Raw genomic sequence first — 22,211 nt, forward strand, 5'->3', positions numbered from 1 at the left:
CGGAGCACAGGCTCCGGATGCGCAGGCTCAGCGGCCATGGCTCACGGGCACAGACGCTCCGCGGCATGTGGGATCCTCCCGGACCGGGGCACGAACCCGTGTCCCCTGCATCGGCAGGCGGACTCTCAACCACTGCAGCACCAGGGAAGCCCCTTTATTAAATCTTTAAAAATGTCTTCTATTTCTTAATAAAAACTTCTTTCCTCAATAAAAATCTTTGTTACAATTATTCCTCTTGAATTTATATTTCTTGTTATCTTTGGAAAAGTATTTAGCAGGGAACTTGATGTGTACAGTTTAAAATTTTTGCCATATTGAATACTAAATAACAGGTCCTAAAGTCTAAAAGATTTGATTGATGAGCAACGTACTTAGGTAGAACACTGTTCAAAAGGATAACTTTAGGGCTTCCCTGGTGGTGTAGTGGTTGGGAGTCCGCCTGCCGATGCAGGGGACGCCGGTTCGTGACCCGGCCCGGGAGGATCCCACGTGCCGCGGAGCGGCTGGGCCTGTGGGCCATGGCCTCTGGGCCTGCGCGTCCGGAGCCTGTGCTCCGTGGCGGGAGAGGCCACAATAGTGAGAGGCCCGCGTACCGCAGAAAAAATAAAAAATAAAAAAAATTAAAAAAAAGGATAACTTTAAAAATTAGGTCAGTTACTTTAAGAATGACAATTTCAAACTAAGCTTTGAGACAATCCTTAGAGGGAACTTCAGTGAAATGTATGATTTGTTTGGTACACATATTTTAGAGCTTGTCCCAAAGTGAAACGGTATCAGAAAATTCAACCAAATGTGGGACATACTGCAGAGGCATGGAAACCTCTTTGAAAAACTCCTGTGAGCTTCACATTATTCAATAAAGGAGAGGATTTGCCCACATTGGGAGATTCCAAGGCTGTGTTCGCTTATCACAACTCCACACATTCCAGGTTAAATACATTTACTATCTGGGCTCTCTTAGGGAAGACTACCTTGAAAGTCAGAGTTGCAATTTAAAAGAGTACCTAAGAGCAATGCAGACAGCTGCTGGTAATGCAGACCTTAAATTTGAATTTCCCTTAAAAGTCATCTCTAAAGCCATGTTTGGTATATTCTCTTTCAGTGGATGAGTATAAGGAGAGTGTCAAGGCTGTTCATATTTTAAATTAAAAAAATTTTTTAAAACATTAGAAAAACATATACTGTATATATATTTATGTATATACATACCTTATTAACATATTCCCAATACGGTATTCAAGTGTCTTCTCATTTTCCTTCTCTTTAATACAATTATCAGGGTATTTTATTTTATACTCCAATGTCTTTATAGAAACCCTCTTAGATATTTATGTAAAAAGGGAAGCCTAAGTTGGGAAGAATTCACTGGAGTAAATATCCTGAGAACTTACGAGTATGTTTTTGACAACCAACTCTTATTGGTCTGTATATGTGTATTCAGCTGTGTCACTTCACTGCATAATGTGTAGCAATGGAAATTTTTACAAGAAAACACTAAAAGTTAAAAGCAAGGTAGACTTAGACTCAAACACTGAGCCAAAAGACTTGGAGTCCCAGATCTACACCATCTCCAAGGAGTTGTTCACTGCCAAGAGAAACAAACAACCCTTCAAATACTGGGAGGGGTGAGTGAAATAAACAAGGGCCTAAGAAACACAACAGCCGACACCCATCTGCTGCTTACTTGAGGGCCGTTCTGTAGTGGTAGATGGCTTCCCTGTTCCGACCCTGGTCCTTCAGGAAATTGGCGTAGTTGTAGTGAACCTTGGCATTGTGGGGCAGAGTCTGAACTCCAGACCTAAAAATTAATAAATTTAAAAAAATGAGTAACAAAGAGTACTGCTTAAGAATGTTGTCAGTTTCTTTCATGTTTTACTCACAGTTTCATGAACCTGTATTTGAAATGTCCATTGCATCCATCAAGGCCAAGTCTTCCAAAATTTGTGGATTATATGAGTTACTAAACATGTTTCTGTGGAAAAGTGAAGGCTGTGCACAACTGTGTACAACTAAACAAACACGCTACTGCACATGAAGCAGAGGTGGCAGGATGTGGTAAGAGATGAGTCTTTAGGGGAACAATCCGGCATGCTCAGGTTAATTCAGTTTCTTCCTTCCTTCCTTCATTTATAGCCTTCTTTTTAAAAAAAAAAAAAAAAAAATTGAGATTGTCTATAAAAATAAATCATTACAAGAGGGATGACCGTAGACTGACTTCCCTACTAAGGTTTACTGGAGATAAATGCTTCCCATGTACTAAACCGGGGCTAATTAAAAAAAAAAATACAGGTACGATTATTCTACAAGTTTCAGATAAGGAAAGGAGGTTTTGCTCAGAAAGGTTAAAAACTTTGCTTAAGTGGTGAGTGTGTTAGTGTGCTCGAGCTGGTAAAACAGAATACCTTGGGAGCCCCAGAGGGTAACACTGGAGCTTTGAAGATGACACAAGGAGGAAGACATGCTGTCATTTGTAACTGCCTCACAAAGTCACCCTGCACGAGATCAGATAGCTGGTAACTGGCAGGGACGGGATTCTGACCCAAGGACTTTGCTCCTAGAATCGCTGTTCCCTCACCTGCAAGGAGGTGGTGTCAGGGGTAGATGGGTTTGGGGGCTGTCTGGAAAGAAAACTCCTGGAACCTACATGGGTTAAATGCTGGAATGCAGCAGGTGATGACAGAGAGGAAGCAGAAAGGATAACAACCTAGTTTCCGGCAACTGAACTTTAAATGCACTTCCTCTTCTAGGTGACATATTTTCATTTAATTTTTAATTCAAAGGTAAGAACACTAGGGGAACTCCATACAAATTAAACCTGTTAGGATAATACGTCAGGGTATTGTAACCTTTGTTGAATTTTTGTTGAAATAACAGCCCCTTAACGTTATAACCCGAGAAAAAAAATGTTTTTAATTCAAAAAGAAATAAAATGTTCAAAGGCAAAAAAACCCAAAAAGCCCAGTCCCTTAGGACCAGCAAAGACTGTTCCACTTAAAATCCACTGGCCAAGTGCTTGAGGAACTCTCCAGAGGAGAGAATTTACAGGGAGTGTGGGCAGCTAGCAACCAACCCAAGGGCAGCATCACGTGACAGCAGCAGACTTCAACTTACACAGAGCTGTTATGGTGATGTCAAATGCACGGCAGTAGCTAGGATGTTTTGTTGTGTGTGGGGTGTGGCTGGAAACAGATGGGCTGTAAATCTGTATTAACAGCAGTTAGACCCCAGATCCTCTTCCCCACCAGGCACATCCAGGTGACTATTACCTCTATTCTTTCCCCATCCCAGCAAAAGGCAGGACGTTTACTCTCTAGAAAAGTTGAATCAGAGAGATCAGGAACAACAGGTACAGTTGAGGGCCAGAAGAGCTGTACCTCCAAGGTAGATTAAGTGAAAATATATCTTCTGAACAGTGGAATCTCCCTCACCCCATTATACCCGTGTAAAACTCTGCATACTGGAAGCCAGGATTGGACTCCACAGAGGAGATTGGAGGAATCCTCTCACTGGAAACCACTGACCCAAGACAAAAGATTTACAAATGCTGCCATTTGGATGCCAGTGAAATCATCAATCTCCTTCAATTACCTTATGGTGAAGCTCACCAGCTAACACACAAAGCTAGAATTTTAATATAACATTTCAAATGGACATTACCCAAAGTACCTTAGGTCATGGGGGCAGGACCAAGTTCAGAGTGATAGTAATGGCTTTTAAAAAAATCCAATTTCTATACAGGAAAGTGTCTGATTTTTCTATGCAGAACTAAATAGTGCATGGTACAGGAAGATTTTAAAGTAACTTTGATTTCAGCATAGATATAACTGGCATATTTATTGGAATTGATCCTCCCTTCTGTGTGATTAGCATAGTTGCTCTACTATGTTTCACCCGAGTTCAGCCTGTGGAAAAGCGTCCTTGCTAAGATGAGGGCATTGTTCAGTGATGGCAGGATGGAAGTAATAATATTTGTAGCAGGCAAGCAGGCATGGGTGGAGTAACTGAAATCCTAAGAACACACTGCTTTTCCCATTGTTGTTTTGACCTTTACATTCTCTCTGTGATATTTTACTGCTACGTTTTTCCAGTCTCTCATTTTACAATAAACAGTTTGTGAAAAAAGGAAAATAAACAATTGACCAAAGGCAAAACTTTCCAGGTCACTCTGACTGGCCAAGCTGCTCCCTCCTTCCAGGGTCAGCCTCATCAGTTTGCTTTTGGGATGCTGTGGTTGAGTCGTCCCAACTGTCTTAACAGAACGTGCAGCCTTACACATATTTACTCCATAAGGAAATGTAGGATTCATAAGTTATGGGGCTGGATCCCAAATCCTATTAATAACTGCAACAAGGATTATGAATTAAGGTCTCCCTTTGAACTCAGGATCTTAATTCATGCACTTTGCATTTCTCCCTCACACCTCTCGTTTGCAGAAGGCTTGAAAAATAACAGAGACATCAAGCCACTTCTATCAGGTATCTCTCCAAGTTTGTAGAACATCAGTTTGTTTTGTTGGCATTACTGGAACAATAGGTCAGGAGAATCACCCCCAAATTCCTGATTAGAAAACAAACATTTAAAAAAAATGTTCAGCCAGACGTTAACAGGAAAGGAAGGTAAGAATTTATGGCTCTCCTCAATTGTGACCCTGTTTAACCTGAGGTTTCCAGTGCCACCATCAGGTTAGCCAGTGCTTATGGAGGCTCATTTTGAATCAAGTGCTGAGCTAAGCATCCACTTCCATGGGCTATCTCCTCTCACCCTTTCAACAACCTATCCCATGGGCAGTATTACTGTACCTCCCACATGATGAGGAAATTGAAGCTCAGAGAGATTAAGACCATTTTCTAAGGTTACAGACTGAGTAAGTAGCTGAGCAGAGAGTTCAACCAAGGTCAATATAAGCTCAGAATCATTCCTGAAGTTGGTCAACGTTTGATAAACCAAAAAGGTACCGCAAGATACTAGAAACATTAGAATTTCACTGGTAAACAAACTATGGCCTGATGGGCCACAGACATATCAATGTGTTTACCTTTCTACATAGATGTCTTTGGCCTCTTGCCCGAGACAACGGCAGAGCAGCTGCAAAAGAGACCATAGGGCCCACAAAGCCTCAAATATTTACAGTCTGGCCTTTACAGAGGAGTTTGCCAATCCCTGGTTTATGTTCTCTGCCCTGGGAGGTCTGCTTATCTCTCTGGCTCAGCAATTCAGAGAGGAGGAAAGAGAAATGTATTTCCTACAGGGAGGGGAGAAGATCTAGGCCATAAATTCCTAACTGGCCGCCCGCGGATCCCTCAAATAGTTCATGCATGGGATTGAGAGAGACCCCAAACTGCAGGCAAAAGAAAACACGCTGGCTCTGTCTTTCTAAGTATTTTGAAGATTTGGGGGCGTGGGAAGAAAAGATTTCATCCAATTGTGTTATGTTGGTACCAAAATATAAAAGTCTGGGCTGTCACTACTTACCCTCTCCTCAGGTTAGATAGCAGAATAATCTCCTGTTCTGAGAACTAAAGAGAATGTACCTTGCAGCTATGATTAGGAACATCTCTCATTCTGTCTCTGTCTCTGTCTTTCTCTGTTTATAGTGGGATTAGTCTAAGTTAGAAAACATAAAGCAAAAAACAGGTGTGGCTGTTTGGCTTTGGCTTTTACATCAGATTTGGGTTCAAACCTGACACCTCCTTTTCACAGCGATTTCGTCTTGGACAAACTACTCTCTCTGAGCCACTGATGAGACACGAGTGCTGGGTTCTTGTGCTTTTGTGTGTGAGGTTTTTGCCAATAAAAGTACAAAGCTGTGAGGGGGAACTTCCATCTGTATCTCCTAAAAATACATCACTCAGTGGGATCTTTTTTGTGACAGGAGGCCTCAGCTAGAAACCCTGGAATTTGACTGAAATTTGGATTGTCTCTAACACAAAGGTCTGTCCTAAGATATTCTGTAAGATTGTTCATAGTACTGCCAAGCAAAACCACTCCATATAATTAGAGAGGCCTCAACGAGACCATATGACCTAGGATGGTCAACGGGTTGATAGTCTGGAACAGAGGAGAAAACAGAAACAGGGCCTCTGTCAAGGACATCAGCTCTTCTAGAACTACTGCAACTTCTTCTTAGTTGGCCAGCTCTTGGTTTTGGCCATTATGGTTAATTTAGGCTTTCCTTATCCTTCCAGACTGAGCCCAGGTCTACAGGAGAATGGTCCTTGAAGGCTTGGGTTGGTCCCAGTCACCTGCCTGCACTTAGACAGCACCCTGCTCTGCCTCTGTCTACCACCTGCTACATTACATTAAAATGTGTACATGTGTCTGACTCCCATCCAGACTTCAGGCTCCTCTAGTGTCTCGCCCCACCCCCTGCTCATGTCCTGGAACACAGTGCAGAGCAATAATCTGAAAGCCTTACACAGTGTTTATCATACTGCCCTATGCATCTTTCACATACTCTTTGATTCTTATAGTACACCCAGAAGACAGACACTATCATTATTCTAAATTTAAAAATTTTTTCGTTTTTTAAAATTTATTTTTTAATTGAAGTATAGCTGATTTACAATGTTGTGTTCGGTTCAGGTGTACAGCAAACTGATTCAATTATACATATATACGTATATGTATATATATATATTCTTTTTCAGATTCTTTTCCATTATGGTTTATCACAGGATATTGAATATAGTTCCCTGTGCTATATAGTACATCCTTGTTGGTTATCTATTTTATATATAGTAGTGTGTATATGTTAATCCCAAACTCCTAAATTTTAAAATAAAGAAACTAAGGCATGGAGTGGTTAAGTAACTCACCCACGGTCACACAGCTATTAAACGGTAGAACTTGGAGGAAAGCCAGAAAGCCTAATTCCCAGCCACTAATCCTATCTTGCCTCAAAGATTCTTGGTAAATGTTCAACTGATTTGAACATTACTCAGGAAAGATGAATACATATAAATATCTGGTCTTGAAGGAAAAAGAATAAACTTAAAGCCTCAGATACTTAAAAGTTTCCCCAGGACATAAATAAATTATAACAGGAAAAGTTTTCTAAAAATTATTGATAGCTTTGATTTGCACATTACACAAAATTCCATTTGATCACCAAAGGCCTCTCAAGACACAAAGTCTCTTTAAGCACATATGTGGAATGCCTGTGTTTTAGTAATCAACTGTTCACTTCCTACATGCTTGCATCTAAAAAACAAGAAGCCTCTGCATGCAAGGTCAATGAGCTTTTTGTTTTTCTGTTTTCCTTTTTTTTTAAATTGCTGGCATCAGCTGTACAGGGTTTGAACACTAACTTGTTATCCTTGAGATAAAATGCTGTCTGCCAAAATCCTTCCTCAGAGTTGCACTGATTAAGCAGTAAACATCATTAGAAAATACAATCAATCTTAGTACCTTTATTCAAGGAAAGGATTTAACACGGGGCAGAATCATTTTAAAGTTTCTCATAAAAGCACTGACTATTGAAAGTGAAAGAAAAAATGAATTAAGCCAAGAGAAACCAGGAGGAAGTTATATTCCTGAACTTCCATGCCCCTGTGTTTACAGAATGACCTCAGCAGTGGGCAGTAAGAGGGAACAAGTCCATTGTAGTCTGTGAGAACTGCACTGAAGTCGGGGGTATGACAGGGACAGAACAGAATCTGAAGGCTAAAAGTGATATACAATTCCTAGAAAAAACCCACAGGGCAACAGGTCCCTATAGTACCCCCTGAAGTAATGATGGTGACAATGATAATGATATAGTAACAGTAAATAAACTGATAAGATGTGCATGCATGCCAGACTAAATTTTTTTTCTATTAAAGAAAGTTAAATTGCCAAATAGCAAAATCAGATATATTGTTTTAAAATGGTAGAGGAGTACAGTGAACATTTGTCTTACTCCTTCATTCGTTCATTCACTCATTCACTCACTTCTGGCAGCCCAGATTCTGTGTCCTTTTCCGGTGCTTGGGTTTCCTGTGGGGAATTCCCTCTTGCTGTGACATCTCAGTGGAAGCCCAGGGGCTCTGCCTGCCCTAACTCCCCCCATGGAAGTCAGGGGAGCGTCTTTGGCCAGTTCTGTCATCTCAGTGCCCTAGTAGGGACAAGGCACATGACCTAAGCTCAGGCTTAGTCAGAGGATTTTCTTTTCCTAGGACTGTGATGTGAAGAGAGAGAAAATTGGGGTACATCTACCCTCCATTCATTCCTTTGCAGGTGCCCAGGTCCCCTCAAGACAGACTATCCAGACACCTGTTTCCCGTCCACTACATGCTTACTTCCTCACCTACTCCCCAATTCTGTGCGCTCTCCTATGCTCTTTCCATATTTTCTCCTTTTGAAAGTGATTCCAACTCTGTTTCAGTTGTTTGCCTCCAAAGAATAAGTGTTGGGTACTGGCCGATTAGGGAACCAAATAAAAACCACATTGACAGACCTGGCCAACTGGGTCATAAGTGAGGACAGAAGCTGGAAGGGGTCAAAGACTGGGGACCCCTAGGAGACTGGGAACTACTGCTGGGAGGCCAGGTGTGGCTGAGCCGCGGAGGCCAGGTGAAGGTCACCAGGGTTATGACATCAAGGAGACAGACTAAGCCCAGAAACACAGCATGATGAGCAACCCAAAGGATGTTTTATACTTTACAACAATTTAGGGCTATAAACTGTCATTGTTATATTCAGAAACAGCTTCTACACCACATAAAACAAGATGAAAAAGGCTTTCGTATCCTTGCTCACAATTAATGTTCAAAACAAAGCAACTAGATTACAGATCACAACTTAATATCCTGGAATATTCTGCATCTCTCTTCCTTCTTGCTGTGTGCTCACCTTTCTCATTCACTCAGCTGAACAATGCAATTAGACTTACTGACCAATCTTATTTTGTTTATGGCTGATTTTACAGCTCAGCTCATTATCAAGACTTTCCATCTCAATTCACAGACCCAAAAACCTTCCCATGAGCCTTATTTCCATTCATTCACTTACAGTGAGCTCCCATAAAACTTTATACAATACCATTTAAAAAACTAAAGTTAAAACCCAAAATAAAATGACATCTTCCATTTAAAACTTTACTGAAAAACGTTTCTGGATTAATAAATATTGCCAGACCCATGTCGCCTCATTTGTTTGGAAACAAATATGTCAGCAAAGAAATAAATGGGAAGAGATTCCCTTTTAACCCTCTAGTCATACCTGAATAGAGACTCTCTCGACAGCCAAATTTCGTTCTGTTTCATGGTTTTCCATGAGAAAAGCAGCAGCAGAAGCACAGTGGACACGCTCAGGGTGGCAGCCCCACAGCGATTCAGCCACGTGCACAGCTTGCTCATTCCATGCACGAAAAGGATGCAGTAGCCCATGCTGGAAAACAGGACGGAGAAGCAGGTGACTTTGGGGTGCAATGGAGGCCCCTGAGTATTCCATCCCATGCAAATAACTTTTCAAACAGAGCTTGTCCTGTGATAGAAAACACAGACATAACCCGCCCTGTCTGACACATTTCCATGTTAGAGCTCAAATGGAATCCACCGGCACACTGCCTAGTTCTCTGGCACAAGCGTGGAGAATGACAGGTGCACCTTGCAGGCTCACATTGCCGTGAATTTCTGCAGCTCAGGCATTCAGAAAAGTCCATCCTGTGTGTCTTGGGTCTTGACTGGACCCTTTGACTCAGGCTCCCTTATGTTCCTGACATTGTATAACCCTACTGGCACCATGTGTTCAAATTTGGACCCTGAGACTTTGTGGGAGACAGTCCCTGGGGGGGACTATCAGGTCCTGGAAGGGATGCTGGTCACCAAGGGGCATTGGTTTTGGTCTCCGGAAACGTGCCGCCTAGTATATCCCCATTCTGGCCAAAGTCCTTCCGCTGAAGGAAGATCCTCCCACAGGCGGGCTTCTGAGCCTCACAGCGTGCTGCCTATCACAGACAAGCTGCACTGATCCGATTCTCATGCTGATTCTGGCTCAGCTTTCCCAACAGACACGAAGAATCCCTCATGTTATCGGAGTGGGGCTTTGGCACATTGATATCACATCTCTGAAAGCTTTGGCTTGGTGGATGGAATGTGGTCCCTCGCATCACCTGTGCACCTGCAGAGAGGCTTCCTGCCTGCCGACTGGCCTCAGAAAAACACATTTAGTCTGTACTCATTATGCTGTGTGTATTTTAGTCAAAACTCACTTCTTTCCAAAGATGATAATACAAATTATTATAGAATATTTTAACAATGAAGCAAGCTTGTATGAAGAAATCCTATATTAGCCCGACACTAATACTATAAGAAGCCCTAAATTAATATAACTCATTTACTTGTTCAATTAATTATTTGTTCTCTCTCTAGTATGTGACTGGCAGTATGCTGAGTACTAAAAATATAATTATGAGTAAAACACAGATTATGTGCCTGCCACTGTCACAGGCACCAAGAATGTTATCAGTGGGTAAAACAATCATTCCTATCCTCCTGGAACTCACATGGATGGGAAAACAGCCACCAAGCAAGTAAGACCCAGAGTAGGTCCCACCAAATATGATACGTTAGGTGGAGAAAAATCAAGCAGGAAGGTGAAGGAGGGAGACCAGGAGGGGAAGGAAGGTGAGATATTCACATGGGCGGTCAGGGGAGGCCTCATTGAAAAGGTGACATGTGAAGAGTGTACTGAAATGCAGGGGGCACACCCTGCAGGCACCCAGGTCCCCAGTGCCCTCTCTCTTCTCCCCCTGCCTTTGTAAAGCAGCACCTCTGAGGAGCAATGTTAATCGAGCACGTCTTATGTGCCGAGTACATTCTCTACAGGAGCTCAGTTCATCCTTACATCCCTGGGGGTCACTGTTAGCAGCATTAAACTCCTGAAGACACTGAAGAAGAGAAGCGAACGCATTTGCTGAATTCGGTCACACAGCTCATGTCCAGTAGAGCAAAGACAAAACCCCCGGAATTCTGGATTCCAGAGCCCACACTCCATCTGCTGTCCCGACACTGGGGTTCTGCCTTGACTGGCTGATTCCTATGTTCCTTACACCTTATCACACAGCTTCACCTACTTCCTTCCCAATCACTCCATACATGACATCTCAATGGTCATTAACTGCCTCCTTGTAGGAAACAGCTGCCATCTGGCAGAGCGGTGGGGAACGGAAACACTGGGATTCCAACAGCTCCAGAGCAATGGCCACCAAGTGGCAGAACACGAGGATAATGAAGATACCGGCAACCAAATTAGCTATTTTGTACGTTTGCATGTTTGTTGAGTACTCCCTACGTGTCGGACACTGTGTCGGGCACTGTGCTAAGATCTTTATGTCCAATATTTGTAGGGTCCGGAACAAGGATAGTACTGGCTTTAAATATATTATATTATATATTTGGCTTTAATTATATTAGATAATAAATATATTATCTAATTAAAAAACGCAATCCTCAGCATCTCCCACTTCATAAATGAGGAAACTAAAGCTTACAGGACTTAAATAACTTGCCCATAGCTCCAAAAGCTAGGAATAGAGTCAGATCAGAAGTCCCATGGCCCTAACACTGTGCTATAATTCAGGAGTGGGCAAACTTTTTCTGTAAGAGGCCAGAGAGTAAATATTTCAGGCCATATGGGCTCTGTCCTTCCTAGTCAACTCTATTTTCGTATCAGGAAAGCAGCCATTGACACTTATGTAAACAAATGGGCATGGTTGTGTTCCAACAAAATGTATTTATAAAAACAGGAGATGGGCCAGATTCCACTCACAGGCCACAGTTGTTGAGCCCTGCTACAGCCAAATCGAAGGAGAATACCATTCCTTCCACTCAGCACAGGCATCAGGATCAAGTAACATGATCATTTTTTTTCAGAAGTCCTTGTATTGACATATGGTTTAAAGAAATGCTAAGCCATATAAAATCATCTCCACTTAGGTTTGCAAATTTCTTAGAGGGTATCACATTCTTAAAAACTTGAACACAATATCAGAGATTAAGATGCTTCTCTATTATGACATTTCATCTTTCAACATCTGCTTTACTGCAGATCTCAGCCACAGAGGGGTAGGACTGCTCTCTCCATTACTGGGGCAGGGCAAGTCCTCATTTTGAAAGTGGAAAATCAAGCAAATGAGAAACTACATACTTTTCTGACCTCCAGGGAAATGAAACCAGACTCCAGTTTGGCCTGCTTAACCTGGTTAAGGAAAATCTGGGCTCTGACCAGAGACCTCCCCAGAGAGCCCAAAGGAGTCAGTGTAAACCACTGCCAACTGCCAACATCATAACCTGGAAAACCAGGAGCCCAGCTGGCTGCTGAATGGCTTAGCTCAGTACGGAGAAACATTTTCAAAGCACACTTGAGAAGCACCATGGCTGTCCCAGAGAAAGCAGCACAGAGATGATCTCTTGTTCACAGGCCACAGGGATCTCCAATTTTGAATGGATTTTACTGACAAGCTGCTCAGCCCACAGTGCTTATAAAAACTAAAGAAAGCTGCATCTCTCCTTTAAAAATTGCAAATCCAAAGAGAAATGAATAGGAAATATCAATCAACAACGTCTGTCCTTTCAAATTTGAATAGAAAATGTTTAAACCTGTTGTTTGAGAATTTTGTGAGTAGTTAGTCGTCTGTAGATAGTACAAATGTACTTTCATGCTCTTAAGTGATAAAAGAACAACATTTCCCCTTCCCATTTACATCAACCCTGGAGAGATGACAATTTTCTATGACTGGGCCAAGCATTTTATGATGTTTGTTAGGGTTTCACCTTTTTGTTTAATTATATGCAGCAAAGAGAAGTGTTTTGCTATTAAGTAGAATTGAAATTCTACCTTTTAACTTAAGCTCAAACAACCCACTGAGGATATCTATAAATAGCATTAATGATACAAGACAGACACATTCTTCCTATTTTATTACTCTAAAAAATTCCCAACTTTAGATAGTTTGAATGAAACATGTCCCTAATGAACTTCATGTTGATCTGTTGAATCCCCATCTGGCAAATTATCTGACCTTCAGATCTTATTCTGGTCTCATGAATGCTGACCCCAAATGGTTTAACAGTAAAGCCCTGGAACCGTGAGCCCCAAATAGGTGTCTGACGCTATAGCACAGGAAGCCCCAGGGAGACAATGGTGGCTCCTCAGATCAGATTGAACCTGGAAGCTGGCCCAGGTTCATTAGTGTCCCCATTTCTTGCCTTTTCTTTTTTATCTCAAACATTTGATGGATGGGGAAATTTCCCAAAAGACTGAATGCATTTGGATGTGAGAGTTTATTCACATTCCAAGAAAAAGGTCTCTCTCGTGCATTTCCTTAACTCCCCACCCTAGGGGTGCTGGGCTGGGTATGAAAAGCTTCTTTACATTTACTTCTCCGTAAATAGATTTGTTCTGTTCTTTTCTCGGCATTACCTATGGAGCAAACTGGGAGAAAAACACCTTTGCTTTCACCTTCTGAGAGCCTGTTAATTCTCTTTTACCTCTTTGAAGATGACATGTTTCCTCGCAACCTCCCAGCTCACCTACCAGCTCTAAAATTTACGAGACCTCCAGTGGTAAGTAAGGCAGGGTCTGGATCAGAAAAAAACCTGTTTGCCTCTCAATTCTGACACTTACTGTTGTTTGATTTCAGACAAATTATTTATTACCTGGTTCTTAATTTTCTTATTTTGTAAAAGGGAATAATAATTTTACACTGTGCACAGTGGATGATACACACTAAACAATAAATAGCATTAATATTATGTTATAATAATATTATTATTATTAGGGCATTATTTTCTGCTAAATAGAGTAGAAGGCAGGAAATGTGCAGAGTTTACATGTATTCCAGGTGGAAACAGATAACTCTGTATTTGGCTCCTGTAAATGTAGTAACTTCCTAAGGTAACTAGAGCACTACTAGGTGTAGTGGAACAAAAGTGTTCTAGTGCAGACTTTGGGGGTTTGCAGCGAGGAGAATAAACAGTCTAGAACTGGGTCTAGAAAGCTGGGTTCTTCTCTGATACTGGTGAGCTCTGTGCAACAGATTTACTTACAGAGCCTTATCCGGCCTTAGTTGTTTGTGTTACAAGGGCTAAATATTGCCTGCCTTCAAGGCAGCTTAAAATGCAGCTACCTTGAAAGGTTGTTGCATGGAGAATGAAATAATATATGTGGGTGTGCTCTGTGAACTGAATACAAGGTATCAGTGTTTTCAAGGGCAGTGTCTATGTGTTCATGTGTGTATTACTACATCAATAAAATATGTGGTAGATCTGTAAATACACCTCAAGAAACCTAGTTTATCAAAGTCCAGATTGACCCAAACTGTCTAATTTACAGGACAACTGTAAGTCTTTTAAGAGCATCCACCAAGAACACCCTTAAAACTTCAAAATACCTTGTATGATATTGTTGGCTTCTGAAAGGTATGACTCATACATCATTTTTATAGAACAAAATACTGCAGAAAACAAGGTACACTGGTCATATGTGAAATACATATGGCCACATATTTAAGTTAATGAACGTTCATAAACCTCGACCACAAAAAGCACTAAGCAAATCTTCCCTTAGATCCATTTCAAATCTTTCTCTATTCTGTCTATCTTTGTGAAAGTGAAGGAAATGAAAAACATAAACTCTTTGGTGAATTAATGCATAACGAAAAAGCTTTTGTATTCAACTTTGATAAGAAATAAAGCATTAACTGTTTGGAAGTTTGGGCCAGGTTTTAAGGCTAGATTACAGTTTTATTCATTTTTGCAGGCTAAGCACCTGCATGTAAGAGGGGCTGCTTCCTAAGTGTGATTGAACATTGCGATGGAAGGTACCAGAAACTAACATGGAAACAAAAGTGAACTTAAAAATGAATCAATCCAAGTCGAGCCCAAAGATGACTTATCACCAGGAGTACTGTCCATACTCAGGGTGCAGTGTTTCCCTTCACAGGCACCTTCACCTGAGCCTGGCTTACTTCCCTCTCAGCCTGGTTCCAGTAGCCACAACAAATTTTCCATCTGGGCCTGAGAGGCCTTTTGGCCAAAGCCAACCACCTCCCAAGTCACTCTGAATCTAATTCTAAAAAGTCAGAAAAACAACCTTCTCAACCCTCGTACAGTATACTCAGCTCTAGGACCTGAATTCTGCCATTTCTTCTTCCGTAAATCATCATATTCTAGAGTTAGGCATCTTCACTTTTGAAGCAAAGGCATTAATGGACAATTCACTAGTTGTTGCCGTCCCCTCGTCTCTTCCCCTATATTAGCACAGACCTGACTGTACAGGCTGTGTCACATGTCCAGTGTTCTTTAATTTTCTACAATACTCTCTAATGCAGCATCTATTGTTCTGGGTATTATGAGAAAACACAAACATACAAAATGGTGGTCCCAACTCTCATGAGGGCAAGACAATCCAGGTTTCTAAAACAGGGGGGAGGATATTTTAAGATTACTAAAATTTGTATAAGAAGTCACTGGTTTGAGATGTATTTCCCAGCACAGAATCCAAGAGCAAAGGAAAGAAATAGATTCACTAATAACGACAAGGGCTCTTAATGGAAGGGAGGTTGAAATGGCAACACTTAAATCCATTCACAACCTCCAGGCAGGTGACTGGGTGTGTGATACCCACAAGCTAGTCTCTCCTCCACTCCCAGGGGCACGTTTCATAACCTCCTCCAGTTTTATGTTTCAGAATGCTAGCCTGTTAAGTTAGGGGTGTTCACTTTTTAAAAAAATTGAGATATAAGTGACCTATGACATCATATTAGTGTCAGGTGTACAACATCATGATTTGATATTTCTGTATATTGCAAAATGAGCACCAGAATAGCTCTAGTTAACATACATCACCTCACAGTTACGATTTCTTTTTCTTGTGATGAGGACTTTTAATATCTAATTCTCTTAGCAACTTTCAAACATACAATACAGTATTATTAACTAAACATTACATGCCCAGGACTTATTTAACTTATAATTGGAAGTTTGTACCTTTTGACCCCCTTCACCCATTTTGCCCACCCCTCATTCCCTGCTTCTGGCAACCACCAATCTGTTCTCATTGTCATGAGCTGAGTTTTTTTTTTTTCCTTTGGGGTTGTTCACTTTTGAGTGCATGAGGTTAAAAAAGAAACAGAGGTTTATAGTACTGAAGGAGGAGGGGGAAAAGGGCTGGGAAGGAGAGGCCTACACTCTGCTACATTGATTTCCTTCCACTTTGACTCACCCAATCTCCTCATTTGTACAAGGCAGACTGAAATAATGACTTGCAATTACCTAGCATAGCTTACAGCAATTTGCATATATATTATTCCATTTAGTCTCATCTGAATTCAGATTCTACTCTCCAAATTTTATGTTCAAATCCTGGTTTCCAAGACATTTGCTGTTCTCCATTAAGGACTCAGACATAAACATTCATCTTTTATAACTAACAGGGTTCTCTAATAGTAAGGCCATGATTCCAGTAAATAAACAGTAAATAACTGTTCAAGTTTATCCTCACTTTGTGCCATTGGCTGAGCACAATTAATTGAGCACAACAGATTGGTCAGCTGATCCTCAGCCCATGAGCACACTGACCTCCTCTCAGCTCACTCATTCCCACCGTTGCTCTGTTCTATGTGACCTACAATCTCCAGTTTTGTAACACAGTCAGTTGAGTCCCTCAGCAAAGCGCTGCTGCTTCCTTCCTGGAAGGAAGCACTCATACAGCACTCACCCTCACCATGACCTGGTGACCGTTACCAAGTCCCGTGCTACCCCAGGACCCTCCCTACCTGGGCACTGCCCTGGAAAGTAGCCCTCACCTGACAAGGTCTACCTCCCAGATCTCATTCCTCTTCTGAGTTCAGGTCTCAAGGGGCTGAACACATTGAAGTCAAATCTTCCCATCCTTACCCCATGGTATTCTGAGGAACAACTTTGATGGACTTTTGAAAACCTAGTGTAGGGGGACAGAGGGACACACTGGACTCAGTACCAGTCACCCTGTGAGCAACCTTACCTGTGCTCTGAGCCAGGTTTCGATATTAGGCTTCAGCACAATTCCTGAGTCTCTCCTCACGACTTGATACGGATACACAAACATCTGACCTGTTCTCATGGCTGCAACCTCTTTTGATAAGCTGCCTGCACCATGGCCCCATGGATGGGGCATCTGCCATTGCTCTTGTTGCCCCGCCCCAGTTGTTAGGCTCTTACTTCCTACTGGCACATACTCCTCACTGCTGCCTGTCCGTGGGAACTTCTAAGCAACACATGTTCCTGCTGCTTATGAGGACAACCTATCAGCTCACGGAGGAGGCCCCACACCAGTGCTGCCCAGACCATCCCCTAGTGCCCACTGCCAGGCCCTTCAGAGAGCTTGTCCTCGTGGCAGATGAACTTCCTCTTTGCTCCTGCCTCCCCCCCCAGGGGACATGTCCCCCTTCCCCTACCTGGGCATCTTGCTGAAACTGAGCAGGACGAATATGTGTTTCAACTCTTAAGAGGAAAAATGCATGCTTTCCACAAGCTTATTCTAAGTCACAAAGAGTTGAACTTGGGAGCTGAAAGGGACCTTCGAGACCATGCAGCACTACGGTAAGTGGAGTTCAGATTTCCCAAACCAGCAAAATGTCCAAAAGGAGGGAGTTGGGTGGGGGAGGAGGAACTAATGGAGGGCTGTATATCCCCTCCTGCTCTCATCATGCAGGAAGAGAAAGGATATTTTAAATTTATTTATTTTTATTTTACTTATTTTTTATTTTTGGCTGTGTGGGGTCTTCCTTGCTGCGCACGGGCCTTCCCTGGTTGCGGTGAGTGGGGGCCACTCCCCGCTGTGGTGCGTGGGCCTCTCATTGCGGTGGCCTCTCCCACTGCAGAGCACAAGCTCTAGGCGCGTGGGCTTCTGTAGTTGCGGCTCTCAAGCTCCAGAGCGCAGACTCAGTAGTTGTGGTGCACGGGCCTAGTTGCTCCACGGCACGTGGGATCCTCCCGGACCAGGGCTCGAAACCCTGTTCCCTGCCTTGGCAGGCGGATTCTTAACCACTGCACCACCAGGGAAGCCCGAGAAAGGATATTTTAATACCAAAAATATAGGAAACATATAATTTCATAATTTTTTAAATGAATTGATTTAACTTTATGAAAAACTCACTGCATTATCTTTCTTTCTCTCCTCACCCCCTAATTTGGCCAGTCCAGGAACAACTGTGTCACGAAGATCTAAGCAACATTAGGGGATTATCGGGCAAGGCCAACACTCAGGTTTTACAGATACGAAAGTGATTCCCCCAGGATAGCCAGGCAGCACAGGATAGACTGAGCTGTGTTGATTCCCAGGTCAGTTCTCCTTCTACTGGATTTGCTAAAGTAAGGTTTTATTGATATCAAATGATTTCTCTGATGATTTGAGTATTTGGCAAAACTTTGATTCGCTCCCAAATAATCATCACTCTCTTCCAGCAGCTCTGAAGGAGCATATGCATAGATGGCTCATCAGTAGGGATCCCCAGTGTCAGATAACAGATAACAGAGGTGGTGTTCTTTCAGAGGTGACATTTCTCACTTTGCATCCTGAGGAATAAATACTGCAGTACTGTTTCAATAGCAACCTGTGTAAGATTAAAAATTCCATTTAGAATTAATAGGTGTGATTTGAAGGTATTTCTCAAAATTGAATACGGAAAAGAGTCACTTGTCTTCCATTTCTCCATGTCTGATATGTCCATTAGCTTAGGAACTATACAAAACAAATGGCATCTCTTTCTAAGAGTAGGGCAATTTAAAAATTTTCTTTCTTCCCTCAAACACAGGTGGTCTAACTTCTCCTTCTGTGGTCCCAGTTTTTCTTGATCAGTTCCATCCACATTATTGGCTCTGCCTTCACTTACTTCTGTCCAGAACTTTTCCCCTCTCCACTCATTCATGTTTTCTTAAAGTAGTTTAGGAATTTGCTCTTTGGCACTGAAGTGAATAAATCACCCTTAATCTGGCATGTGAATGGATTTCTGATCACATTCTACAACTTTATTGGAGAGCTCTCAACGACTATTTCTGCTTCATCGATTCTAAGAAATTTTAGTCTTTTGAAGCATTCTAATGTGGTTTTTATAAAATACAAAAAAGGAGCCATTAAATTATACGCTTCTCTTGAGATAAGAATAAGAGACCAAAACTTCTGTGAAAGAATGATTTAAGCCCCAAACTCTCCTGCCTGTTCAAAAAGGACATCCATAAAGTTGGCATTTATCACCAGAAGAAAAGATTATTCCAGTTTCTTTTGGTTGTAAAACTCTGACCCTAAAGCCATGCAATGCCAAATAAATTGCCCATTTCTGTCCTTTTTATCCACAGATTTCAAAGTGCAAGTGAGAGGCAGGTGGTATTTTGGGTCTGTGCTAGGTTAGGATGGAGGGAGAACAGAAGCTAGAAGATTTAAGTGGCTTGTTCATTGTCAGGCAGAAAGGCAGAGGATGAAAGAGCACTGTTGGTCCGACTCGTTCTGGGCTTTTCTTGTAAAATGGCCAAACTGGGATATTTTAATACCAAAAATATAGGAAACTCGCCTGGGCTTCAGTGAGGGTGGACATGACCTCTGTAGTGTTCATGGATGGGATCCCAAGGCTGGAAACTGGCTCCTTAACTTGAACACTTAATGAGTAGGAAGTTCACCTACCAACTGAGCTTTCTATTTCATCTTCCTCTTGTTTGCTGAAGTTTTCGAGACAACACGGATTTTCTGCATAAAGATGATGATCTGAATTTTCAAGAAAGCCACAGAGTACATGTTTTCCTCAAAGCACTTGGGTACGAATGCTATGGAGAATGGCTCTTTCTTGTCAAGGTCAATAATGGAAGGAAAGAAGAGAATCTTCCATGCAGAGCAGATTCCCGTGTGTATAAAAGGCTTGGACACAATCCTTCAGCATCGTGGAAGCCAGCGTGTAGGTTTATTAAATGCACCGGGCATCACCTGGTGCTCTGGCACCTTCCAAGGAATGCCTGCAGCATCTGCAACATTCTCTGCAGCCCTGAGGAAGATTCCAGCAGCTCCTTACCCAACTGTCTACCATTCTCCACTGAGATGGGGATGGCTGGTCTCTGCTGAGTAAAATCTTTTTTGGAGAAAGTCCCCATTTTCATGAAAACTGTCAGCATGTATAAACTGCCTCCAATGAAGTCATTAGAAACTCTCTAAAGCCACAGCACAGAAGTTTCCCCACATAGGTTTTGATTTCTGACTCAGCTGCACAATTTTAGATAACAATGGAATCCAGCACCATAATTAAAACGGCTCCCTTGGGGCTTCCCTGGTGGCGCAGTGGTTGAGAGTCCGCCTGCCAATGCAGGGGACACGGGTTCGAGCCCTGGTCTGGGAAGATCCCACATACCGCGGAGCAACTGGGCCCGTGAGCCACAACTACTGAGCCTGTGCGTCTGGAGCCTGTGCTCCACAACAGGAGAGGCCACGATAGTGAGAGGCCTGCGCACCGCGATGAAGAGTGGCCCCCGCTTGCCGCAGCTAGAGAAAGACCTCGCACAGAAATGAAGACCCAACATAGCCAAAAATACAAAAAAAAAAAAAAAAAAGCGGCTCCCTTATGGTGCTACTTACAACAATGACTGTGAAGGAAGGCTGGGGTTTGTGAGAGGTACAATGGCTCTCTCAAAAACTCCTCGGCTTCCTCCAACCCCAGTTCCCCCAAATTTGAGTTAAACTCTCAGGTTTGTGCTCAGAGCTGTGTACCTGGACTAGTGACGTGCCCTCTTCCTCAGCCTCCAGGACCATCTATAAGGGGCAGGAGACACTTCCACTTCCTTGTCACATGGCCTTGGCATCTGCCAAGACGACAGCTCTGGAGGGGGAAAGAGGCCTGGCTGGGCACAGTGATGATATGGATATGAATCCAGGAGACGCTGGGCAGTAAAGACAAACCCTCGGAAAATGATGGGTGCTTGACATCAGCACGATGATACACAGATGTGGGAACTTGGAGAGAAAAGGACAGCCATCTGTTTAATGAAGACCGGTTTCCTGAAATTGATTTTGGATGACTCTGCACCAAGTTTGCCAAATGCAGCAAAATCCAAATAGGTTCTGAGAGGCAGGCACTTGCTTTTGGTAATATTGATGTTTTTTTTATATTTCAAACTTTTATTTTAATCCAAATCAGCTTATTCCTAGTGGAAAAAGGGCAGGGCATGACTTTGTCTGTTTTAGAGAAAAGAAATGGAGTCACAAAAAGGTCTATTGAAGATATGGCAGCACAGGAAGAGCCAGAGCTGGTATGATTCTGTGGGTGTTTGGAGGACACACCTACCTGGGAGACAGAAATCCCTGACTTTAAATAAGACAGCTCACAAATGGTTGATGACAATATTATGGGCTTCTATAATGTCTACCTAAGGCTCTCTTCCAGAAGAATGAAATTTAACCTCTTGTTTAAAATTCCAACCCTTTATTTCCTCAAAAAATTTTCTCTTGTATTTGGATTAGAAAATCTTACTACACATGCACTCAGAACACCAAGTGCTGTGGATTCAGATCTCAGGACTCTTGAAAGTATCCTGCGCTGATTTCCAAATGGAGTTGAGCTGAAAGTATTTTACTATGTTCATATTTTCTTCATCTTTTTCAATTGAGGAGAATACTAAGACATTACTATCAGAGAAGCAATATAACCTGGAAGGTGCCAGATCTGTCAGCAGACAAGGATCTATATTCCACTGCTTTGCCACTTACTAGCTATGTCACTTGGGCAAGTTATTTAACCTCTCAGAGCCCAGGCTTTATTTTTGTAAAATGGGTATAATGGTATTAGCTACATCAGAAAGCTGATATCAACAATAACAATTGCTATTTATTGAACATGTACAATATAAAGCATTTTATAAGTTTTTTATACAAAACATTTTTATAAATGGCCATCTCATTTAATGCCATTAAAATCTCACTGAGTTGGGCGCTATTATCTTCATTTGACACAGATGAGGAAACAGAGGCTTTGTGACATCACACTCATGTCACACTCTGACTGCAGGAACATACAGCATGAATTAACTGATAAAATAAATATAACATGCTTAGCATAGTGACTGACATATAATAAAGGTTCAGTAAAAGTTTTCATACAATTAATGTCTACTGAGTATGATACTATTTTGAAGAATATCCAGATCTGTTAAATGATTAGAGTGGAAGACACCATTTTGTTTTCTTTTCTTTTTTTTTTTTTTTTTTTTTTTTTG

At 42.0% G+C, this 22,211-nt stretch overlaps 1 protein-coding gene across 2 annotated transcripts in view; it reads right to left on the reverse strand.

Annotated features, from left to right (window-relative positions):
- Positions 1 to 22,211, reverse strand: part of TMTC1 (transmembrane O-mannosyltransferase targeting cadherins 1) — a 265,193-nt gene that overhangs the window by 67,084 nt on the left and 175,898 nt on the right. For both annotated transcript variants that reach the window (XM_007446305.1, XM_007446306.1), the window contains 2 exons: positions 9,199 to 9,366; positions 1,685 to 1,798 (listed from right to left, as the gene is read on the reverse strand). In XM_007446305.1, coding sequence (XP_007446367.1) covers positions 1,685 to 1,798; positions 9,199 to 9,366 — 282 coding nt within the window. The remainder of the gene's footprint in view (positions 1 to 1,684; positions 1,799 to 9,198; positions 9,367 to 22,211) is intronic.

The sequence above is a fragment of the Lipotes vexillifer genome, unplaced genomic scaffold (genome assembly GCF_000442215.2).
Source record: "Lipotes vexillifer unplaced genomic scaffold, Lipotes_vexillifer_v1.1 scaffold477, whole genome shotgun sequence".
Lineage (NCBI taxonomy): Eukaryota > Metazoa > Chordata > Mammalia > Artiodactyla > Lipotidae > Lipotes > Lipotes vexillifer.